The sequence below is a fragment of the Fukomys damarensis genome, unplaced genomic scaffold (genome assembly GCF_012274545.1).
Source record: "Fukomys damarensis isolate Sample0158 unplaced genomic scaffold, DMR_v1.0_HiC HiC_scaffold_5, whole genome shotgun sequence".
NCBI classification, from domain to species: Eukaryota; Metazoa; Chordata; class Mammalia; order Rodentia; family Bathyergidae; genus Fukomys; species Fukomys damarensis.
In genome coordinates, this window is record NW_022900917.1 from 55574158 (window position 1) to 55592803 (window position 18646).

Sequence of the window (18646 nt, forward strand, 5' to 3'; positions counted from 1 at the left end):
ATATACTTTTTTTTTTATTGGTACATTTTAGGTGTACAATACAGTTACATTCATCATTGGGATCTTGTAACTTTACATGACTTATCTTGGTTCTTATTTTTTTCCCCATTCCCCTAACCTGCTTTCACCCCCTACACCCTTCCTTATTTACAAAGACATTGTATCCTTTCTTTTCCTTTTTCATTGTAATTTCTACCAACAGTAGAGGAAGATTCTCCTCACCCTCATTAACTCTTGTCATTTGTCTTTTCAGTTATAACCATCTAATTGAGTTTGAGCTTTTATCTCATTCCAGTTTTGATTGGCCTTTCCTAATGGCTAGAGATATTGAGTAACTTAAGCTTCTTGGCTATTTGTATTATTACCTTTGGAGAAATATCTATTCAAATTCTTTGCCCACTTTTCAAATTGAGTTGTCTTTTTTATTGTTGATTTTGAGTTTTTTTTGTTTAGTTTTTGTTTTTTGCCTTCCTATGGATTGAACCTAGGGTCTTGAGAATGCCAGATAAGTTTTTTACCACTGAGACATGTCTCTAACTTGAGAATTCTTTATTCTGGATTCCTAACAGATGTATGACTTGTAATTATTGTCTTTTTACTCTCTTGATAATGTATATTTTTTGTTTTTTGTTTTTTCCAGTACTGGATATTGAACTCAGGATGTTGTACTTGCAAGGCAGACACAGTGCCACTGAGTTAAATCCCTGGCCCTTGGTGATGTCCTTTTTATTTTTTTTGGAACTGAAATCTAACTCAGGCCCTTGCAAAGCAGGAACCAGAAACACTGAGCCAAATCACTGGCCCAATAATGTCTTTTGAAGGACAATAGTTTTCTAGTTTTCAATCCTGATGAATTCTAGTTTGTCTGATTTTTTTAGTTGTTTGTGCTCTTTGTGTAATATTTAGAAATCATTCCCCACTCTAAGATTTTACACCTTTTTCTTTGTAAATGTTTTATAAGTTTAGCTCTTACTGTTAGGTTTTTGGTTAATTTTGGGTTAATCTTTACCCATGGTGTAAGAGACCAGCTTCATTCTTTTGTGAGTATGCAGTTGTTGCAGCTATGTTTGTTGAAAAGACTACCACCCCACCTCTGTAGTGCAGGGATCATATACTCAGGGCCTCCTGAATGCTAGGCAAGCAGTTTACTACTACTGTGTTATACCCGTAGACCCCAAAAGACTGTTTTTTTTTTCTATTGAATTATCTTAGGTCCTTTGTCAAAAATAATTTGACCATTAATATAATATAAAACCCCATTACTCTGTGTGTGTGTCCTTGGGTGGGAGGGACAGCCTTTATCTTACAGCTTCTGTATAAATCCTTTCTTCTTCTCTTCCTCCTCCACCACCTCTTCTTTATGCCTTCTCTATAATCCATTTCTTTCTCTCTTTTTTTCCTCCTCCCTTTTCTGCCCCTCTTCTTCCTCTTGTCCTTGAGCCCATAGCCTCATACTTGATAAGCGGGCAATCTGAATAAGCTGTGCCCTTAGCCATACTCTTCCATATTTTAACATTCATTACATCATTTATAGTGCTTATATTTTTATTTTTAGGGTGGTATATTTATATTTTGTTTCTCTTGCCAGATAATAGACCCACTGAAAATAATTCATATCTTAATCTTTGTTATGTTTAATGCATGTAGAATGTTTTAAAAATGTCTTCTAATTTTATTTTATTTCATTTAAAAAAATTTTTTTGGTATCGGGGATCGAACTCAGGACCTTGCACTTACAAGGCAGGCACATCACCACTGAGCTAAATCCTTGGCCCTTCTAGTTTTATTTTTAATGTATTTTCTCATTTAAAAAGAATATATTCTTTGGCTATTCCATTGAGCTAGCCCTTTTGGCTAAAAATATGGAGAGAAGTGGTTTATATGGGTAAAACAATTTTTTTTCAGATAAGGTCCCTCTATGTAGTTCAGCCTAATTCTAAACTCACCAGGTTGGCCTCAAATTCATAGCAATCCTATTGCCTAAGCCTTAAGAGGGTTGGGATTACAGGCATGCACCACCACACCTGGCAAGACAAATTAATTAAGAGTAGCCGTGTAGCCAGGTGTGAAATCCTGAAATCCCAGCACTCATGAGGCTGAGGCAGGAGGATGGGATGAGTTCAATCAAGACCCTGTCTCCAAAAAAAAAGGAAAAGAAATGAGTAATTAATAATTTTGGAATTGCCATTTTGGACACAAGTAGTGATAGAATCATAAATAGTCAATATTTAACATGAAATACTGCTACAATTTTCCAGGTGTTTGAGTTGAATAAATTGAAAGACAACATTAGCCCCTCTTACCTCCAAAAAGGGCTAAGAACTAGAGAGTAAACTAAAAGGCTTTTGAACTGTGGAGTATATATCAGTGGTGGTGAATCTGTGGCACTTTAAAAGGCTCACCATCACTGGCTCTTCATATTACAAGAATGGACTTCAGCTTTTTTGTTCTTCATCGAATGTATATGTGCATATATGAGACCTACAAAAGGCCATGAAAATTTAAAAAGCAGTATAGAGTTATTTGGTATAGAGAAAATGGCCAGTGTTTCATGTGTTATGAACAATTCTAAAATTTATGTTAAATTTGCAATCTTACTTATTCTGTTTTTCTAGCTATTGTAGATTTAAGTTGCTGCTTCTTTTTTGTTTGCAGTTTATGCAGTTTACAATCATCTTGGGAAGTGGTTACATGTACATATGACAACTTATTCCTTTTTTTATTCCGTTTTCCTTCTCTCCCCTTCCCTCCTTCCTCCGAATCCCCTAACCCATTTTTCATTCCTGTTGATATTATTAATCATAGCTCATGTTATAGCATATAATGTAACATTAGTTGAGGTTATTAGGTTCCTGTACATGCTGTACCTTTATTCTACTTAGTTCTCTTTCCCCTCCTTCTCATCCTTTGCACTTGTTCCCTTGGACCACTTCTCTATTGCAACTTATCTATCTCCTTGTCCCTTTCTGTCCATCCTTATTATTTTATTTGCTTGTATTTTGCCTCACTCAAATGAGTGATAACCATATTGTGTTTAAGTTTGTGTGTCTGGTTTATTTCACTCAACATTATATTTTCCAGGTGCGTCCTTTTTCCTACAAATGTCTCCAATTTGTCATTCTTTATGGATAGCCAAAAGCCAAGTAGTATTCCATTATACAGTTTATAAACACCGCATTTTTTTATCCAGTCATCTGTTGATGGGTATACAGGCTGCTTCCTGATTTAGCTATTACAAATTGTGCTGCTATTCTGTAAACTTTATAAAGTGTCTTTACTATAAGTTAAAAGGTATAAGGCTGTCAGTTACCCTAGGCAGCCATGTTAAATGATGTAATCATACATAGTAATGTTTTGAGGAACATAATTGAATATGTGTTCCATTTGAACTGTAATAAATAGGTGGAAATTTGTTTTATAAATGTGGTTTTTAGTTGCTGTGCATTCCCAAAGCTGTAATTAGCTAAACTAATACTGTGATGTTTAGGGCTTAGTTATCCCTGAGGTCATTAACACAAATCCTGAAAGAGAAAATATACTAATGACACAATTAGAAATTGAAAAAGTAGAAACTAAGACAGTATACACCAAATAGGCATTGCCAATGACCATGGAAAACACATTTTATAATGTGGCTATATATTTTTTAAAATTTTAAAAATACTGCTTAATCACTGTTGAAAAATGTTAATGCTAAATGTTAATACTCTGAGGCAAAGAGTGCCTAGACTATTTGATAGTTTCTGGTCTAGGTCCATGTTCTGGGAGTGGTAGCCCATATGTCAAAAGTATTTATTATTGGTGCCTCAAACTCGTGGTGATCCTCCTGCCTCAGCCTCCCAAGTGCTGATTACAGTCCTCAAACTCATGGTGATCCTCCTGCCTCAGCCTCCCAAGTGCTGGAATTACAGGTGTGTACCATCAAGCCCAGTTTCTTTTCTTAAATTTTATTTTTGTTTCTTTTTTTTAATTTATTTTTTTCTTTTATTGAGTTTATTGATACATTTTAGGTATACCGTACAGTTACATTCATTATTGGGATCTTGTACCTTTACATGACAGGTGGTCTTGGTTCTCAGTTTTTCCCCTTGTCCCTGCCCTCCCTTCACCCCTTCCTCCCCTCCCCATCTTTGCTTAAATTTTAAAAATGTTATTAGCATGTATTTGCAGTACCTAATGATTACATTCATTGTGGGGAATTGCTGCCTGTACCTAATACATCTCAATTCTTTTTACTTCCCCTTCCCCATCCTTCCCTTCTCTCTCCCACCATCTATTAATAATAACAATAATAATATTAATAATAAAAATGATAATAATAATTATTATTTTGAGACAAGGTCTTGCTGTGTAGTTCAGACTGGCCTTGAATTCAATTTGTAGCCCAGGCTGGCTTTGAACTTTCAGCAATCCTCCTGCCTCACCCTTCTGAGTGCTGGGATTACAGGTGTACACCACCATGCCCAGCTTGAAATATTATTCTTTTTTGGTCCTGGGGTTAAAATATTATTCTTAATTTTACTCAGAATGTTAGACAGAAAACTGAGTGATCATTAACACCAACCAATAAATACATTGAATAATATATCAACCACATGATTAGGCTTAATAATTGAAGTATAAAATATAAAAAAATAAAGAGGTCCATAATATGTACTTAACACAGCACAAACTATATTGCTCTTAGCTGATAGCAGAATGTGATTTTATCTGCAGAATCTTTGTAGTGCTAGGAATGGAACCCCACATATGAGAGCTACAAAAAGCCAGACCAGGCAGAAAACTAGTTTAGGCAAGTGCTCTATTTTGAGCTCCATTCCAGTCCTCAGAATCTGTAATCTTGCTTTAAAATAATTTCCCAAATCTTTTCAATCTAATCTCAGGGCAGTCAGATAATGTCCCTCAACTTTATCTCGTGCATGACTTTTTCCAAAGCCAGTAGAGACTGTATCAGCAAAGAGTAGCTGAGGGCCCAGAAAGGCCACCCTCAGCAAACTCAAGTGACCTTCAACCAAGACTTCTCTAGTTAGTGGTTGAATCTGGCAGGTAGAAGAGAATTTGTTAGTTGGTTTGCAGCTGTTATGTAGTGGTTCTTTTTTCCCCAGGGTGTGTGTGTGTGTGTGTGTGTGTGTGTGTGTGTGTGTGTGTGTGTGTGTGTGTAACCACTGAGCTAAATCCCCAACCCCCTCCCTGGCTTTTAATTGAGATTTTATTAGATTTAAAGATCAATTTGAGGAGAATTGACATCTTTGCAATACTAATCTTCCATCCAGGAACATATCTCTACAGTTACTTTTAGTTCTTTAGCAAAGTCATAAAGGACAATTTTTTTTGTGTAGGTTTAAATATTTTATCAATGTGGTTGCTTTTATGAGTTGTATTTATGTTATTCCCATAATATACCTCCCAACACTTTTTGTGTTCTCTTCATTGGAGATTTAATTCCAATTATTACTAATTTTTAACATATTGGGCATTAAAAATTATTTAAACAAATATAAGCTTGCTAGTTTTTCTCTTCCTTTTGCTAATACACAGTCCTGAATGTAGGATTTTTTCATGGCAACATTTCCTTCAATAGGAGGTAACTGTTCTGAATCATTGTAGGTTAGAAAAATGTCTGTTTTGCTCTCTCATTTGAATGCTTTTTTGGCTAGCATGGTTAATAATTCTAGACTCAAAATTATTTTCTTTCAGTTTTTGAGGTTACTGCTTCATTGCTGCCCAGTAATTGGAGTTATCTTTTAGAAGTCTGAAACCAGTCTCATCATTTTTGTTCCTTTTAGATAATCTGTCTTTATTATGTGAAGGCTTTATGGTTTTCTCTTTGTCCTTTTTGATTCTGAAAAATCCGTAAGATTTGTCTAAGTAAGGATTTATTGTCTTACTTGACACTTGGCAGGCCCCCTGAAGTCTTGAGCCTTTTTGGGTGTTGGGGAAATTTTATAGTATTTCTTTGTCAGTGTCTTCCCTACCAATTCTTAGTTCTCTCCAGATACTTCTTTTGAATAAAGAAGGCCTTCTGAATCTATCCTGTTGTCTGCTAAGGCTGCCAAAACACAATACAATAACTCTTGGTAGCTTCAACAACAGAAAAATGTCTCAGTTCTGGAGGCTAGGAGGTCTGTATAACAAAGGTGCTAGCCAACTCAGATTCTGGAGAGGGCTCTCTTCCTGCCTTGCAGATGGCTGCCTTCTGGCCATATATATCCTCACTTGACAGGGAGAAAACTCTGGTGACTCTTTCTCCTTTTATGAGGGATTTGGCCCTAATCTCCAAATATAAACATAGTCACCTCAGAGGTTAGAGCTTCAAACTTTGAATTTGGGAGAGGAGGGCACAATTCAGTCCATAACATTTTCCTTCAGATTTCTCATTCTTGATCTTTCTGTATAATCAGAGAGATTACCTGTCATTCAGTTCTGGGGTTATATACCATTATTGTTATATCCATTCTATTGTTCATCCCATCTACTTCATTATTTAATTTTACTATTTTATTTAAAAATTGTTTGTTCTCTTTTGTCATAGCTGTTATTCTTTTTCTAGCAATCTACTACAATATTCTCTTGTATTTTCCTTACAATAATGCTTTTTTTTTTTTTTCCAAGACAGGGTCTCACTGTGTAGTTCACACTGCCCTGGAACTCACTGTGTACCCCAGGCTGGTCTTGAACTCACAGCAATCCTCCTACCTCAGCCTCCTGAGTGCTGGGACTACAGGTGTGTGCCACCATGCCCGGCACAATGATGCAATTTTTACCATTTTTAAAATGTTCTTTTCTATACCTTTAATTATGTCTCTTCTCCGGGATCAGCTTTTTTAAAAATAAATTTTTTTATCCCATCCACCCCCTCAACCCCCATCTCCTCCCTATGTACAAAAGCTTTGTTTCCATTTTTTTCTGTTTTTATTTTTTTCTTGTTGCTTCCATCCTTTCTCCCTCCCTTCTCCCTTGTTCCCTTTCCCATTTCAACACTTTCTTCCCATTTCCCAACAGCTGTCATACATCTCAGTCCTTACTTCCACATTGTTTCTCACACCAGAGATTTGTGTCCAATTTACTTCACTTCAGAGTATGGTCTCAAGGTCCATCCATTTAGCTATAAATGTCTGAAGCACATCCTTCTTTATAGCAGAGTAATACTCCATTGTATTAAAAAATCCCACCTCTTTATCCATTCATCAATTGATGTGTATCTTGGCTGTTTCCAAGATTTAGCTATTACAAACTGTGCCACTATAAACATAGGTGTGCATATATCACTGTGGTATGATTCTTTTAATTCTTTTGGGAAGATACCAAGAAGGGGGGAATACCTGGGTCAAATGGAACCTTTAATTTTAGTCTATTTTTTGGTGGGGGAAGGGTACCAGGGTTCAAACTCAGGACCTTGCACTTGCCAGGCTAATTTTAGTTTTTTGAGGAATCTCCAAACTGATTTCCACAGTGATTATACCAGTCTATACTCCCAACAGTGGAGAAAAGTTCCTTTTCCTCAAAGTTCTGGCAGCATTTGTTATTGGTTGATTTCTTGATATTCTTTCTGGAGTGAGATGGAATCTCAGCATTGTTTTAATTTGCATCTCTCATTCATTCCTTTTCTAGACATTACCGTTATCTCAAGAGGAAACCATTATTCTTATTTCTATTAGTATAGTTTTCTCTGTTCTTGACTGTCATGTAAATGGAATCATTGGTATATTCTCTTCTGTGTCCAGATCCTTTTGCACATTATGTTTGTAATATTTATTCATTATAACATAACTTATACCATCACAGTATTATGTGAATCAAGCATTTTTTAAAAATAGATGTGTGATTTTTGTACCAAAAAAAAAAAAATCCTATGTTGCTGTCACAGAGCTTCCCAAATTGTTAATCGTTTTTTTTTTTTTTTTGGTACTACGGATTGTACTCTAGAGCTTGTGCTTGCAGGGCAAGGCGGTGGAACCACTGAGCTAAATCCCAGGCCCCAAAATTGTTAATCTTTACAGCATATGTTTCTTTGCACAGTCAGTCCTATGTGTGCATGCACTTTCTCTACACATGCAAGCAAGTGCACATACATTTTATGTGGTGATCAGGAGTCTTGTTTTGTTTCGTTTTGATGAGTCTTTATCTCTCGAGAACAATCTGTAGCTGTAATCTTCTATTTCCTCCAAATACTCTAAAGCACATTTCCCATGATCAGGAACACTAGTACATAATGTAGCATGCAGCACTCCAAATTAGGAAATCAGAGCTGCTCCAACACTAATGTTCACTCCACAGACTTCATTCATATTTTGCCAGCTCTTTTAACAAGTGTCTTTCCTGGTCCAGAGCCCTTTCCAGAAATATGTGTTACTTTGTTTGGTGCTGGGGATTGAATCTTGGGCCTGGAGAATGATGAGCCTGTGCTCTATCACTGAGCTATGACCTTGGTCCTCAGCCTAATGTTCTTTACATTCTATAGAATGACCCTTAACTTGAGTTTGTCTAATAGGTCCTCATACTGGACTGGGTAATGCATTCTTTCTCTTTTTTGTTTTGGCAATGGTTTTATTGAAATATAATTCATATGTCACAAAATTAATCCATTTAGAGTATATAGTTAATTGGTTTTTAATATCTGCATTCATAGGGTATGCCACATTCACTACAGTCAATTTTAGAACATTGTCATTGCCCCCAAAAGAAACTGTGGTTTTAATTATTGCTCCTAAACAGATTAGAAGGGGAACAAGGGAGGAGGGAGAAGGGGAAGGGAAAAATGGACAAGGAAAAAAAGAGAGAATTGAAGGAAAAAATGGAATTAAAACTTTTGTACATAAGGAAGGGGTGGGAATGGGCAAAAAAAAAAAAGAAGCAAGATATATACTGGCACAAATTCCCTATGATGTATGTTATCATTATGTATATCTAAAATGTACCAATAAATGCTTTGTTTAAAAAATTATTACCCTAAAGGGCCCATGCCCCCAGCCATAAGGAATCATTCTACCAGTGTAGATCGATCTATCCTACACATTTCGGATAAATGGAATCGTATCCTGCATGATCTTTAGTAACCCATTTCTTTCAACTAACATTTGCAAGATTCATCCATGTTACAGTATGAATCAGTAATTTATTCCTTTTGTTAAATTGTGCTATATGTGTAGATATGCTATAGTTGGCGTATTCATTTATTTGATGGACAGTAAGATTGTTTTCTCATTGGTATTGAATAATGCTACTAAGAACATTTCTGTACAAAATTTTGTGTGGACATGTTTTCATTGCTCTTAGGTAGAGACTAGAAATAGAATTGCTAGATCATATAATATCTTCATATTTACCATTTTAAGGGCTTGCTAAATTGTTAAAGTGGCTGCACCATTACATTTCTACCAGCAATGTTTGAGGGTTCCGTGTCTTTCTATCCATTTGAACATTTGTTACTACATCTATTTTTTTGTGGTGCACACCTGTAATCTCAGCCCTCAGAAGACCATGAGTTTGAGGCCAACCTGGGCTACATAGTGAGTTCAAGGCAAGTCTGAAATACATAGCAAGACTTTGTCTCAAAACAACAAAACAAAACAAAAAAAAAGCAAGAGTACATCCATGTTTTTTATTATAGCCATCGTGGTGGTATATATGATAATGGGATCCTACAGTGCTTTTGTATTTTCTAATGGCTAATGATTTTGAACATCTTTTTGTGTGTTTAATGGCTATTTGATTATCTTGGGGAAAATGTTTATTGAAGTTTTGGCCTGTTTTTAATTTGGTATCTTTTTTTTGAGATGGAATTCATATAACATAAAACAGGTCATTTTAAATGATCATTTAGAAAATTCAACGTTATACAAAGATTACTACTACCTAGTTTCTAAACATCTCCATCGGTTCCTGTAAACATCTCAAGTCTGTTAAGTAATCACTCTCTGTTATCTTATTTCTTCATCCAGTGGTAGTCTCTGATCTACTTTATTTATTTATTTATTTATTTTAAGCAGAGTCTCACTATGTAGCTCAGGCTGACCTCATGATCCTCCAGCCTCAGCCTCCCAAGTGCTGAGATGACAGGCACAGACCACCACACTTGGCTTAATCTGGTTTCTGTTGCCATGGATTTGCCTATGTGGAGATTTCAAAAACAAAATCATACAATATGTTTCATTTTATGTCTGGTTTCTTTCATTTAACTTATATCAAGTTCTTTCAGCTACTTTGGTCATGATCATTCTTTTAAAATTTTTTGGTGGCAGATTACTACTCGCTCAGTCATATGTATACTAGCCACTCATCTGTTGGTGGACGTTTGAGTCATTTTCATCTTCTAGCTATTGTGAGTAACACCATTATGACATTCATGTGCATGTGTTTTGGTGCCTGCATAGTAACTCTGTGTTTAATTTTTTGAGGCACTGCCAGGCTCTTATCCACGGAATAATTTTAATTCCCACCAGCAACACAGTGGTTCCAGTTTTTCTACATTCTAACTCTTCAGATTTTAAGTTTTTAAAAATTATTTCTATGACCATTCTTGTGGGTATAAAGTGGAATCTCATTGTGGTTTTTGATTTGTATTTCCTTAATGAATGAATGATGTTTTCTTGTCCCTGTTGGCCATTTGTGTATCTTCTTTAAAGAAGTGTCTCTTTAAGTTTTTTGCCCATTTTTAAATTGGGCAGTCTTTTTGTTTGTGAGTTAAGTGTAGTATATATACTATGGATATTAGACCTTCATTAGGTAGATGATTTGCAAATACTTCTCCCATTCTTTAGTTGTCTTCTCACTTTCATAGTATACTTTGAAGCACAACTGTTTTTTAATTTTGATGATTCCAGTTTATCTGTTTTTTCTTTGTTCACATGCTTTCCTTGTCATCTAAAAAAATAATTTCCAAGTTCAAGATCCCAAACATTTATATATTTTTTCTAGGCATTTTATCTACTATTTTTAAGTCTTTGGTCTATTTTGAGTTTGTTTTTATATATGATATGAGGTGGTAGTAGTCCAGAACTTCATTCTGTTGTTTGTGGATATTCATTTGTCCCAGCTACTTTGCTCTGGTGCTTTTAGGTTGACAATAAATGTGAAAGTTTATTTCTGGATTCTCAATTGACTTCTGTATCTGTCCTTGCTCCAGAACTATAGTATTTCTTACTATTATTTTTGTAGCAAGTTTTGAAATGGAGAAGTGTTAGTTCACTTTGTTCACTGGCAAGATTGTTTTGGTTATACTAAGTCTCTTGAGTTTCCATGTGAATTTAAATTGCTGTCAATTTCTGTAATATCATCTGGGATTTTGATACAAATTATATTTACTCTGTAATTCAATTTGATCATCTTTCAAATACTATATTTTCCAATTCATGAACATGGATATATGTCTATTTGTATAGCTCCTTTAATTTTTTTCAGCATGTTTTGTAGTTTCTAAGTAAAATCTTTAACACAGGTATACTAATATATACACAAATAAACTTGCACATATACATATACACCAACACACACAGAATGCCTAAAATAACCTGGCACATGGTTAGGGTTTGTATAATATTACTGTGAATACTGATGTCTTAAATCTTTTTATGTGTCTTTAATACATAGGGCAAGGTGGATTAAAACAAAAATAGAAGAGTATTGAGCACTCACTTCTAGACAGTTTTACAAAAGAAAGGCTTAAATTCTATTTTTTCTTTTAATAGAGATAAGATGTAAAAAGTATCAGATATAATGTTAAATGTAAAGCTTAAAACTGGTATGATTCCATTTTTGTCAAATTTGTCTTCTACTAATTGTTATATGTGAGGAAAATCAAAAGAAATACATCAAAAATTATTTTTGGCTGGAAGAATTATGATGATTTATATTTTCTCAACTTTTCTACGTTTTATTTTAAGCATGTGTAGATTTTTGCATATATACGTACACAAGAAAGAATATTAATTAAAGTTGGTTTTTTGAGACGGTCTCACTATGTAGTTCAAAGTAGCCTTAAACTCACCATGTAACCGAAGCTGGCCTTATACTCACAGGCCTCAGCCACCCAAGTGCTGGGATTATAGATGTGCACTGCCACGCCCAGCTTAAAGTTGTGTTTTGTTTTGTTGGGACAGGGTCTCACCATGTAGCTCAGCTTGGCCCCGAACTCACTATGTGTAGCCCAGGCTGGCCTGGAACTTGCAGCAGCCCTCCTGCCTTGGCCTCCTGAATGCTGGGACTACAGCCATATGCCACCATGCCCAGCTAAGTTGCTTTTTATAATGTAAGCATTCAGAGTTTAGATACTGATTTACTTTATTCCTGTGAGAATTTTTCATATATAACCTGAATTATATATCATATATATATATATATATATGTATATATAAAATATTGTCTTGCCTACTGCAAAGCACATGATTATAAAGTTATTAAGGACTTAAAAATATATACTTTGAGGACCGGGAATGTAGCTCAGTGGCACTGCACCTGCCTCACAAGTGCAAAGTCCTGAATTTGATCCCTGGTTACCCCCTCCAAATATATATATATATATCCCAGTAGAAATATATGAAGGTGCACACATTACTGTTCATAAGTCATAAAAGATCATCTTCATCTATAGGTAAAGATTAAATAGTAGCTCTTTGGCTTGTTTCTAAGGTTCATGGTGTTTTAATAGCATTGGTGGTCTACATTTTTAAGATACATTCAGAAGCTAATATTTATCCTCACATAATTAAACATTATATTACTACTCCATTGGGAATTAAAACTAATAGCATTATTTAAATAATTTTTCCACCAGGCATGGATGGGCAGAAGCCTTTGCAGGTATCAGAAGTTCACATATCAAATATATCTGTCCACATGCGTGAGTATTCCTGATCTTTAGGCTTTTGATGAAAAATTTGGGGAGGAATAATTGTACTAGCTTTGGTTTTTCAGAAAAGCCTTTGAATATTAATTAATTTTTATTTTTCAGATAATCAGTTTAACAATAAAGTATGTCTAAAATGTAACAATAAATGTTTTGCTATTAAAAATAAATAAGTAAAACTAAAAAAAATAAAGAATAAAGATTAGTGGACTTTGTAAAAACTGTAGTAGTCTTTTGGTTAAATTGAAGATTTTTTTTTTCTTTTTTGGGGAGAGAGAAATTGAAAATACTGTTCTCCTATAGGTCAGTTGAATTAAAAATTTTTAAAAGTTTTCTTGTCATATTTATTTAACACTAAGAAATCAAATTTTCATAGATTTATATAATTAAAATCTTTAAGTACTTACACATAATAAAATTGCAAAAAATAGAAAAAAATTTTGTAAAAAAAATGCAGGTCAGTTGAATTTAAAGCCAAAAAAATTGTTTTAAATATATAAATATCTTGTTAAGTTCTAGTGGGCAATCTGTGCAGGGATTTACTTGCCAAATTTGTGAAAAATCTTTATTAAGTTAAAAACACTCTTTTATTTTATCAGTAGAAGCCATGTGATATACTGTGGACAGAACACAGACCTTGAGAATGGTAGATTTGGTTTCAATTTCTGTCTCTGAAAATGATACCAAAAAGAAACTAGCAAGTTTTCTTTTTTCTTTTTGGTACCAGGAATTGAACTCAGGACATTGTGTTTGCCAGGCAAGTATGGTGCCACTGAGCTGAACCCTTGGCCCAGACTAGCAAGTTTTGTTTTGTTATGTTTTGTTTGGTACCAGGGATCAAACGCTGGACCTTGTACTTGCAAGGAAAGGTGGCTGGAACCACTGAACTAAATGGCCAGCCCCTAGCAAGTTTTGACCAAATGCAGAAGATAAGCTTGACCAGTGTTAGGTCAAAAGGTCACTGAGAAGCAATGACAAAAGGGGTCAGATATATGCTAGCAGGTTAGTAATTCAACCTGAGAAGTGGTAGTAATAAAGACAGATACACAAATAAAACAAAAGAAATAATATTTGAAGATTAGGCAAGGAAACCTTCCTTCTTCTTTTTGTCCTGAAATTGTCTTATCTGTTTATGCTACAGTGAAATACTGTGGCTACTGTGGCTGTCTTTTTTTTTTTTTTAAAGAGTAGGAAAGGTTTATTGGGGACTAGGAATAGCTCTTTAGGAGTCTGGAGTGGGTTGGCCAGTGTGCTCTATTATTGAGCTCAAGCAAGAGACAGAATTCTTAACTATGTTGAAATTTCAGCTATTATTATTTGCCCAAGATCAAATTGCTTTCAAAGCATTTTCTGACCCAGGGAAGTTTGTATTCTCAAATTCTGATACGATTTTTTAAAATAAATTTTATTTTATTTCACACCTTTCCTTCCCTCAAGCCCCCCCCCCCACTTTTCAGTTTCCACAAATAGACTTGTTACCAGAATCAGGAGGATAGTGGTGAGATATAGTTAGGGTGTATATATCTTTCTTTCCTTTTGTATCTGGCTAAATTCAGATTGTCAAGCATATTTTTAATTCCAGACTTGAATTGGATGCGGTGGAAACTTAGGCAAAACTGAAACTTATTTAGGGCAGGTGTGTAGTTAAGAGATAGACAATAAGTAAAATATAATCTGAGAAATGGGAATTGATGGTAGGGTATCTGTGAAATAAATTGCTGTCACCAGAGTCACATTTTATGCATTTCCATCTGTCTTGATTCCTAGTTTTCTTTCTCCTGTCTGAGAAGTTACAAATGTTAAGGGCATTAAAAAAGGAAAAAAAAAATATATTTGCCGAAGCTTAATCCTTTGTGACTACTGCTATGTCTTCAGAACACATTTGGGAGGGTGTAAATAACAGGATTATTCAGGTGTGTATGCTTAAAACAGCTCATGTGAAAATAGTAGCATAGAGGGCTGGGGATTTAGCTTAGTGGCACCATGCCTGCCTCGCAAGCGTGAGGTCCTGAGTTCTGTGCCTAGTACCAAAAACAAAACAAAACAAAAAAAAATAGCATAGAGTTTTATGTAGCCTCAAGTAACTACCTGTTTTAGATGATGTAATTTATTGTGTTTTGGTACTCTTATTTTTCTGTTTTTCTTTCCTTTGTAGGCCAGTTATGCCTGTGACATTAAATATGAACATGGCTATGCCCTCTTGGTAAGTAAGAATTTACTTGTTCATTAAGAACATTTTAGTCTTTTATCAGAAGTGCTTTTATTTATTTATTTAGCTATCAGGAATTGAACTCAGGGCCTCACGCTTGCCAGGCAGGCATTGTACCACTGAGCTAAATCCCTGGCCCTGTCAGAAACGCTTTTTTTTTTCTGGTGTGTGTGGGAGTGTTGAACTCAGGACTAGGCAGCTGCAGCACAGCTGAGCTACATCTCCAGCCCCTGAAGTGCTTTTATGCACAGTTTTTTTTTTGTTTTGGTACTGGATATCAAGAATTGAGCTCAGGACCTTAAGCTTGTAAAGCAGGCTTGGTGCCTCTGAGCTAAATCCCCAGCCCTATGCACAATTTTTGTTTAACTGTTTTTTTCTGTTCTTTTTTTGTGTTTTTCTTCTGTTCAGGGTATGAACTGAGGACCTTTGCACTGAGTCACATTCTGAGCAGTTTTTATACTTTTTTTTTTGAGACAGAGTCTCACTAAGTCAGAGTTGCCCAGGTTGGGCTCAAACTTGGAATTATCCTGCCTCACCTTCCCTGTGACAGTGCTGGGATTACAAACATGTGCCACCATACCTGGCTTTGTTTAGCTATTTTATTTTATTTATTTATTTTTGTTTGTTTAGCTATTTTAAATTGCAAGGTTACATAATTAACTTTAAAGTTAAACTTTCTTATTTAAGTTTTTTTTGTTTTTTGTTTTTTTTTTTGGTTTTCATTTTTTTGGTACTGGGGAACCCGGGACCTTGTTCTTGCGAGGCAGGTGGCAGAATCACTGAGCTAAACCCCGGCCCCTAAATTTGTATGGCTTTAGATTTTTTAAGGAGCTGTTCAAACAGGTAAAGAAACAGGAGAGAATGAGTGAATAGAAGTATTGTCAGAAAATCTCTTATGGCTTTGTACGCCTTTATTGATGTCAGTAACTGAATATGTGAGTGGTCCCATTGGTATACACTCTGATTAAGCCATGGCGTCATCATCCTTCCAGCTTTTTGCCTTCACTCAGAGCTCACTAGTTTTTAAGGCAATTACTTCCCTTTTATCCCTCTCAAGTTATTCTCACATTCCTTATACACTTCATGGTTAGCAAATAGAGCAAGTTTCTTCTCTGTGTAAGTGTCCATAATGTGAGCATACAATCTCATAGAAAAGTACAAAGTCCTGAAAGAAGGCTTCCCTTGGTTTTTGGTTTGAGGTGGGTACAATGCAAATCAAAAGTTTTGAAAAATGGATAAATACATACACTGTGTAAATACGTACGTTTGATAGGTCTGAGGTAGTGCGTGAAAGAGCAACATGGTACAGAAAATTGACAATAGAAGAGCACATTAATAGCTGGAATTCATTAAAAAAACTCAGGATTGTGGGTTGAGTGTAAGATTGAACTAAGTATTTTTTTAGGCTACTCTTGCCTTAAAATTATATGACATTGTGGTTTTTTAACATTAGAATCCATATCTAGTTGGAGTGAGAGGATCATACAGAATGTCAGATTCAGCCAGGTGTGGTGGCGCACGCCTATAACCCCAGCACTTGGGAGGCTGAGGCAGGAGGATCGCTGTGAGTTCGAGACCAGCCTGAGCTACATAGTGAGTCCAGGTCAGTCTCAACTACATAGTGAGACCCTGTCTCAAAAAAAAAGAATATCAGATTCAGGTTAATTATATAGCCTCTGTAGACATTTTAAGTTTTTGTTCTGGGAAATGTCTCTGCTTGCTTAGTGCTTTTTATATAGACTACCATTAATTTAGTAAAACACGCTTAAGAAGAATAGACTTAAAATCAAATGGATTTGGCCTTATTTTCTAGGTTTGATATCATTGGGCTTTCACCAGATTCTCAGGAGGATGAACCTGGGATTAAACGAGCAGCAGAAAATGGTAAGTTTAGAAAATTTTTATAAAGATAATTGCATTTGTAAATGCTTTAATAGATTCTCTAGTTAACAGTAATACTGATTAAATGTGGCACATTCCATGATCCCAGTAGGTAGTGCTATTTCGTTCCTGTCTGATCACTCTTAACTTGTTTGCCTCCAAATCAACATAGACTCACTTAACTATGGTCAGTGGAGGTGAGGTAGATGAGGAGGAGTGGCATTTATTAAGCTTCTGCTCTGTCAGGTACATAAGAATTTTGCTTTGATTTATATAGGCAATGGAGAAAACAGCACTAATAGGACTGCAAGGTTGCACCCAGCCTAGGCTACATAGCAACTTATTGAGACCCTGTCTCAATAAGAGGGGTCTGGGGTTTGGAGGGTGTAGTCCAGTGTGAAGGCCATATGTCCTAAAAAGAACAAAACCCGTAGGGCAGGGGATTTAATGCAGTGGCACCACACCTGGCTCCCAAGCACACAGTCCTGAGTTTGATCCCTGGTATCCCCCAAAAACTCCCCAAACTGTAAATCACAAATTATAATTTATTTAACTATATATAACTATTTAACTATTTATTTAACTATAGCAATTTGTTTACTATTTAAAATGACAGCTTTTAGGTGCAAATACCCTCTGATTTATTTTTGTTTTTCTTTTTTTTGTTTTTGTTTTTGTTTTTTTTGGTACCAGGGATCAAACTGGGGACCTTGTGCTTGCAAGGTAGGCAATGGAGCCAATGAGCTAAATCCACGGCACCCTCTGATTTATTGAAGAAATATAAAATATACATGAGCTAAATTAACCATAAATAAATATAAGAATATCCGTCTTTCTTTTTGTTGTTTTTTTGTTTTGTTTTGTTTTGGTACTGGAGAATCGAACTCAGGACCTTGCACTTATGAAGCAGGTGCATTGCCACTGAGCTAAATCCCTGGCCCCAAGAATATCCATCTTTTGAAGAGAGGGAACTATTATTAGAAAGTATATTACAGAACTTACTGAAATTTTGGGTTAAGTAACACCTGCAAAATCTGAGCACTTTCATAATGAAAATACATTCTAATTTTGTATTTTATGGAATGTCTCAAGTTTTTCATGAATTTCCATCCTGACTATGCTATGTGCTTTGGTATTATTTTTTTCTATTTTAAATTGTGTTAAGGAGCTTAATTCTGAAGGTATATGTTTAATTTTTTTGTTTTTAGTAAGAGCTTTAATAGAGCAAGAAGTGAAGAATGGCATTCCTTCTAACAGGATTATTTTGGGAGGATTTTCTCAGGTAAGATAAAATTTGGGTGGTATGTCTATGTGTGTACTATCTGTTTATTAATCTAGAAGTCTATGGTTTCAATCCTTTTTCTATGGAAGAGTCCTTATTTATTTATTTATGTATTTATTTTTGTTACCAGGGATCGAACTCAGGCCCTTGCGCTTAAAAGACGGGTGGTAGAACCACTGAGCTAAATCCCTGGCCAAAGAGTCCTTTTTTAGAAGATGGTATAAGTTCTTGACTTATATTAAAACTGAAATAAGTTTGATTGGACTGGAACTAATTAATTACTTGTATACTTTTTTACTTTAATCATTTTCTGTTGTCAGCAATAGTCTTTACTTTTATTTTTATTAAGTAAAATGATGTAGACCTGGAATATATTTTCTTTTTTAAACATTTTTATTTTTATTAGTACATATTTGCAGTATGCAGCGAT

The 18646-nt window shown here is 35.2% G+C and overlaps 1 protein-coding gene across 2 annotated transcripts in view; it reads left to right on the forward strand.

Annotated features, from left to right (window-relative positions):
* Lypla1 (lysophospholipase 1) overlaps positions 1 to 18646 on the forward strand; it is a 34522-nt gene that overhangs the window by 9117 nt on the left and 6759 nt on the right. The window contains exons 1-5 of one of the 2 annotated variants that reach the window (XM_010611109.2): positions 12221 to 12247; positions 12773 to 12838; positions 15000 to 15047; positions 16867 to 16937; positions 18143 to 18216. In XM_010611109.2, the coding sequence (XP_010609411.1) occupies positions 12246 to 12247; positions 12773 to 12838; positions 15000 to 15047; positions 16867 to 16937; positions 18143 to 18216 (261 nt within the window). In that variant the 5' untranslated portion in view covers positions 12221 to 12245. Of the gene's footprint in view, positions 1 to 12220; positions 12248 to 12772; positions 12839 to 14999; positions 15048 to 16866; positions 16938 to 18142; positions 18217 to 18646 lie in introns of those variants that run through there. The other variant, XM_010611110.1, reaches the window with a different exon arrangement.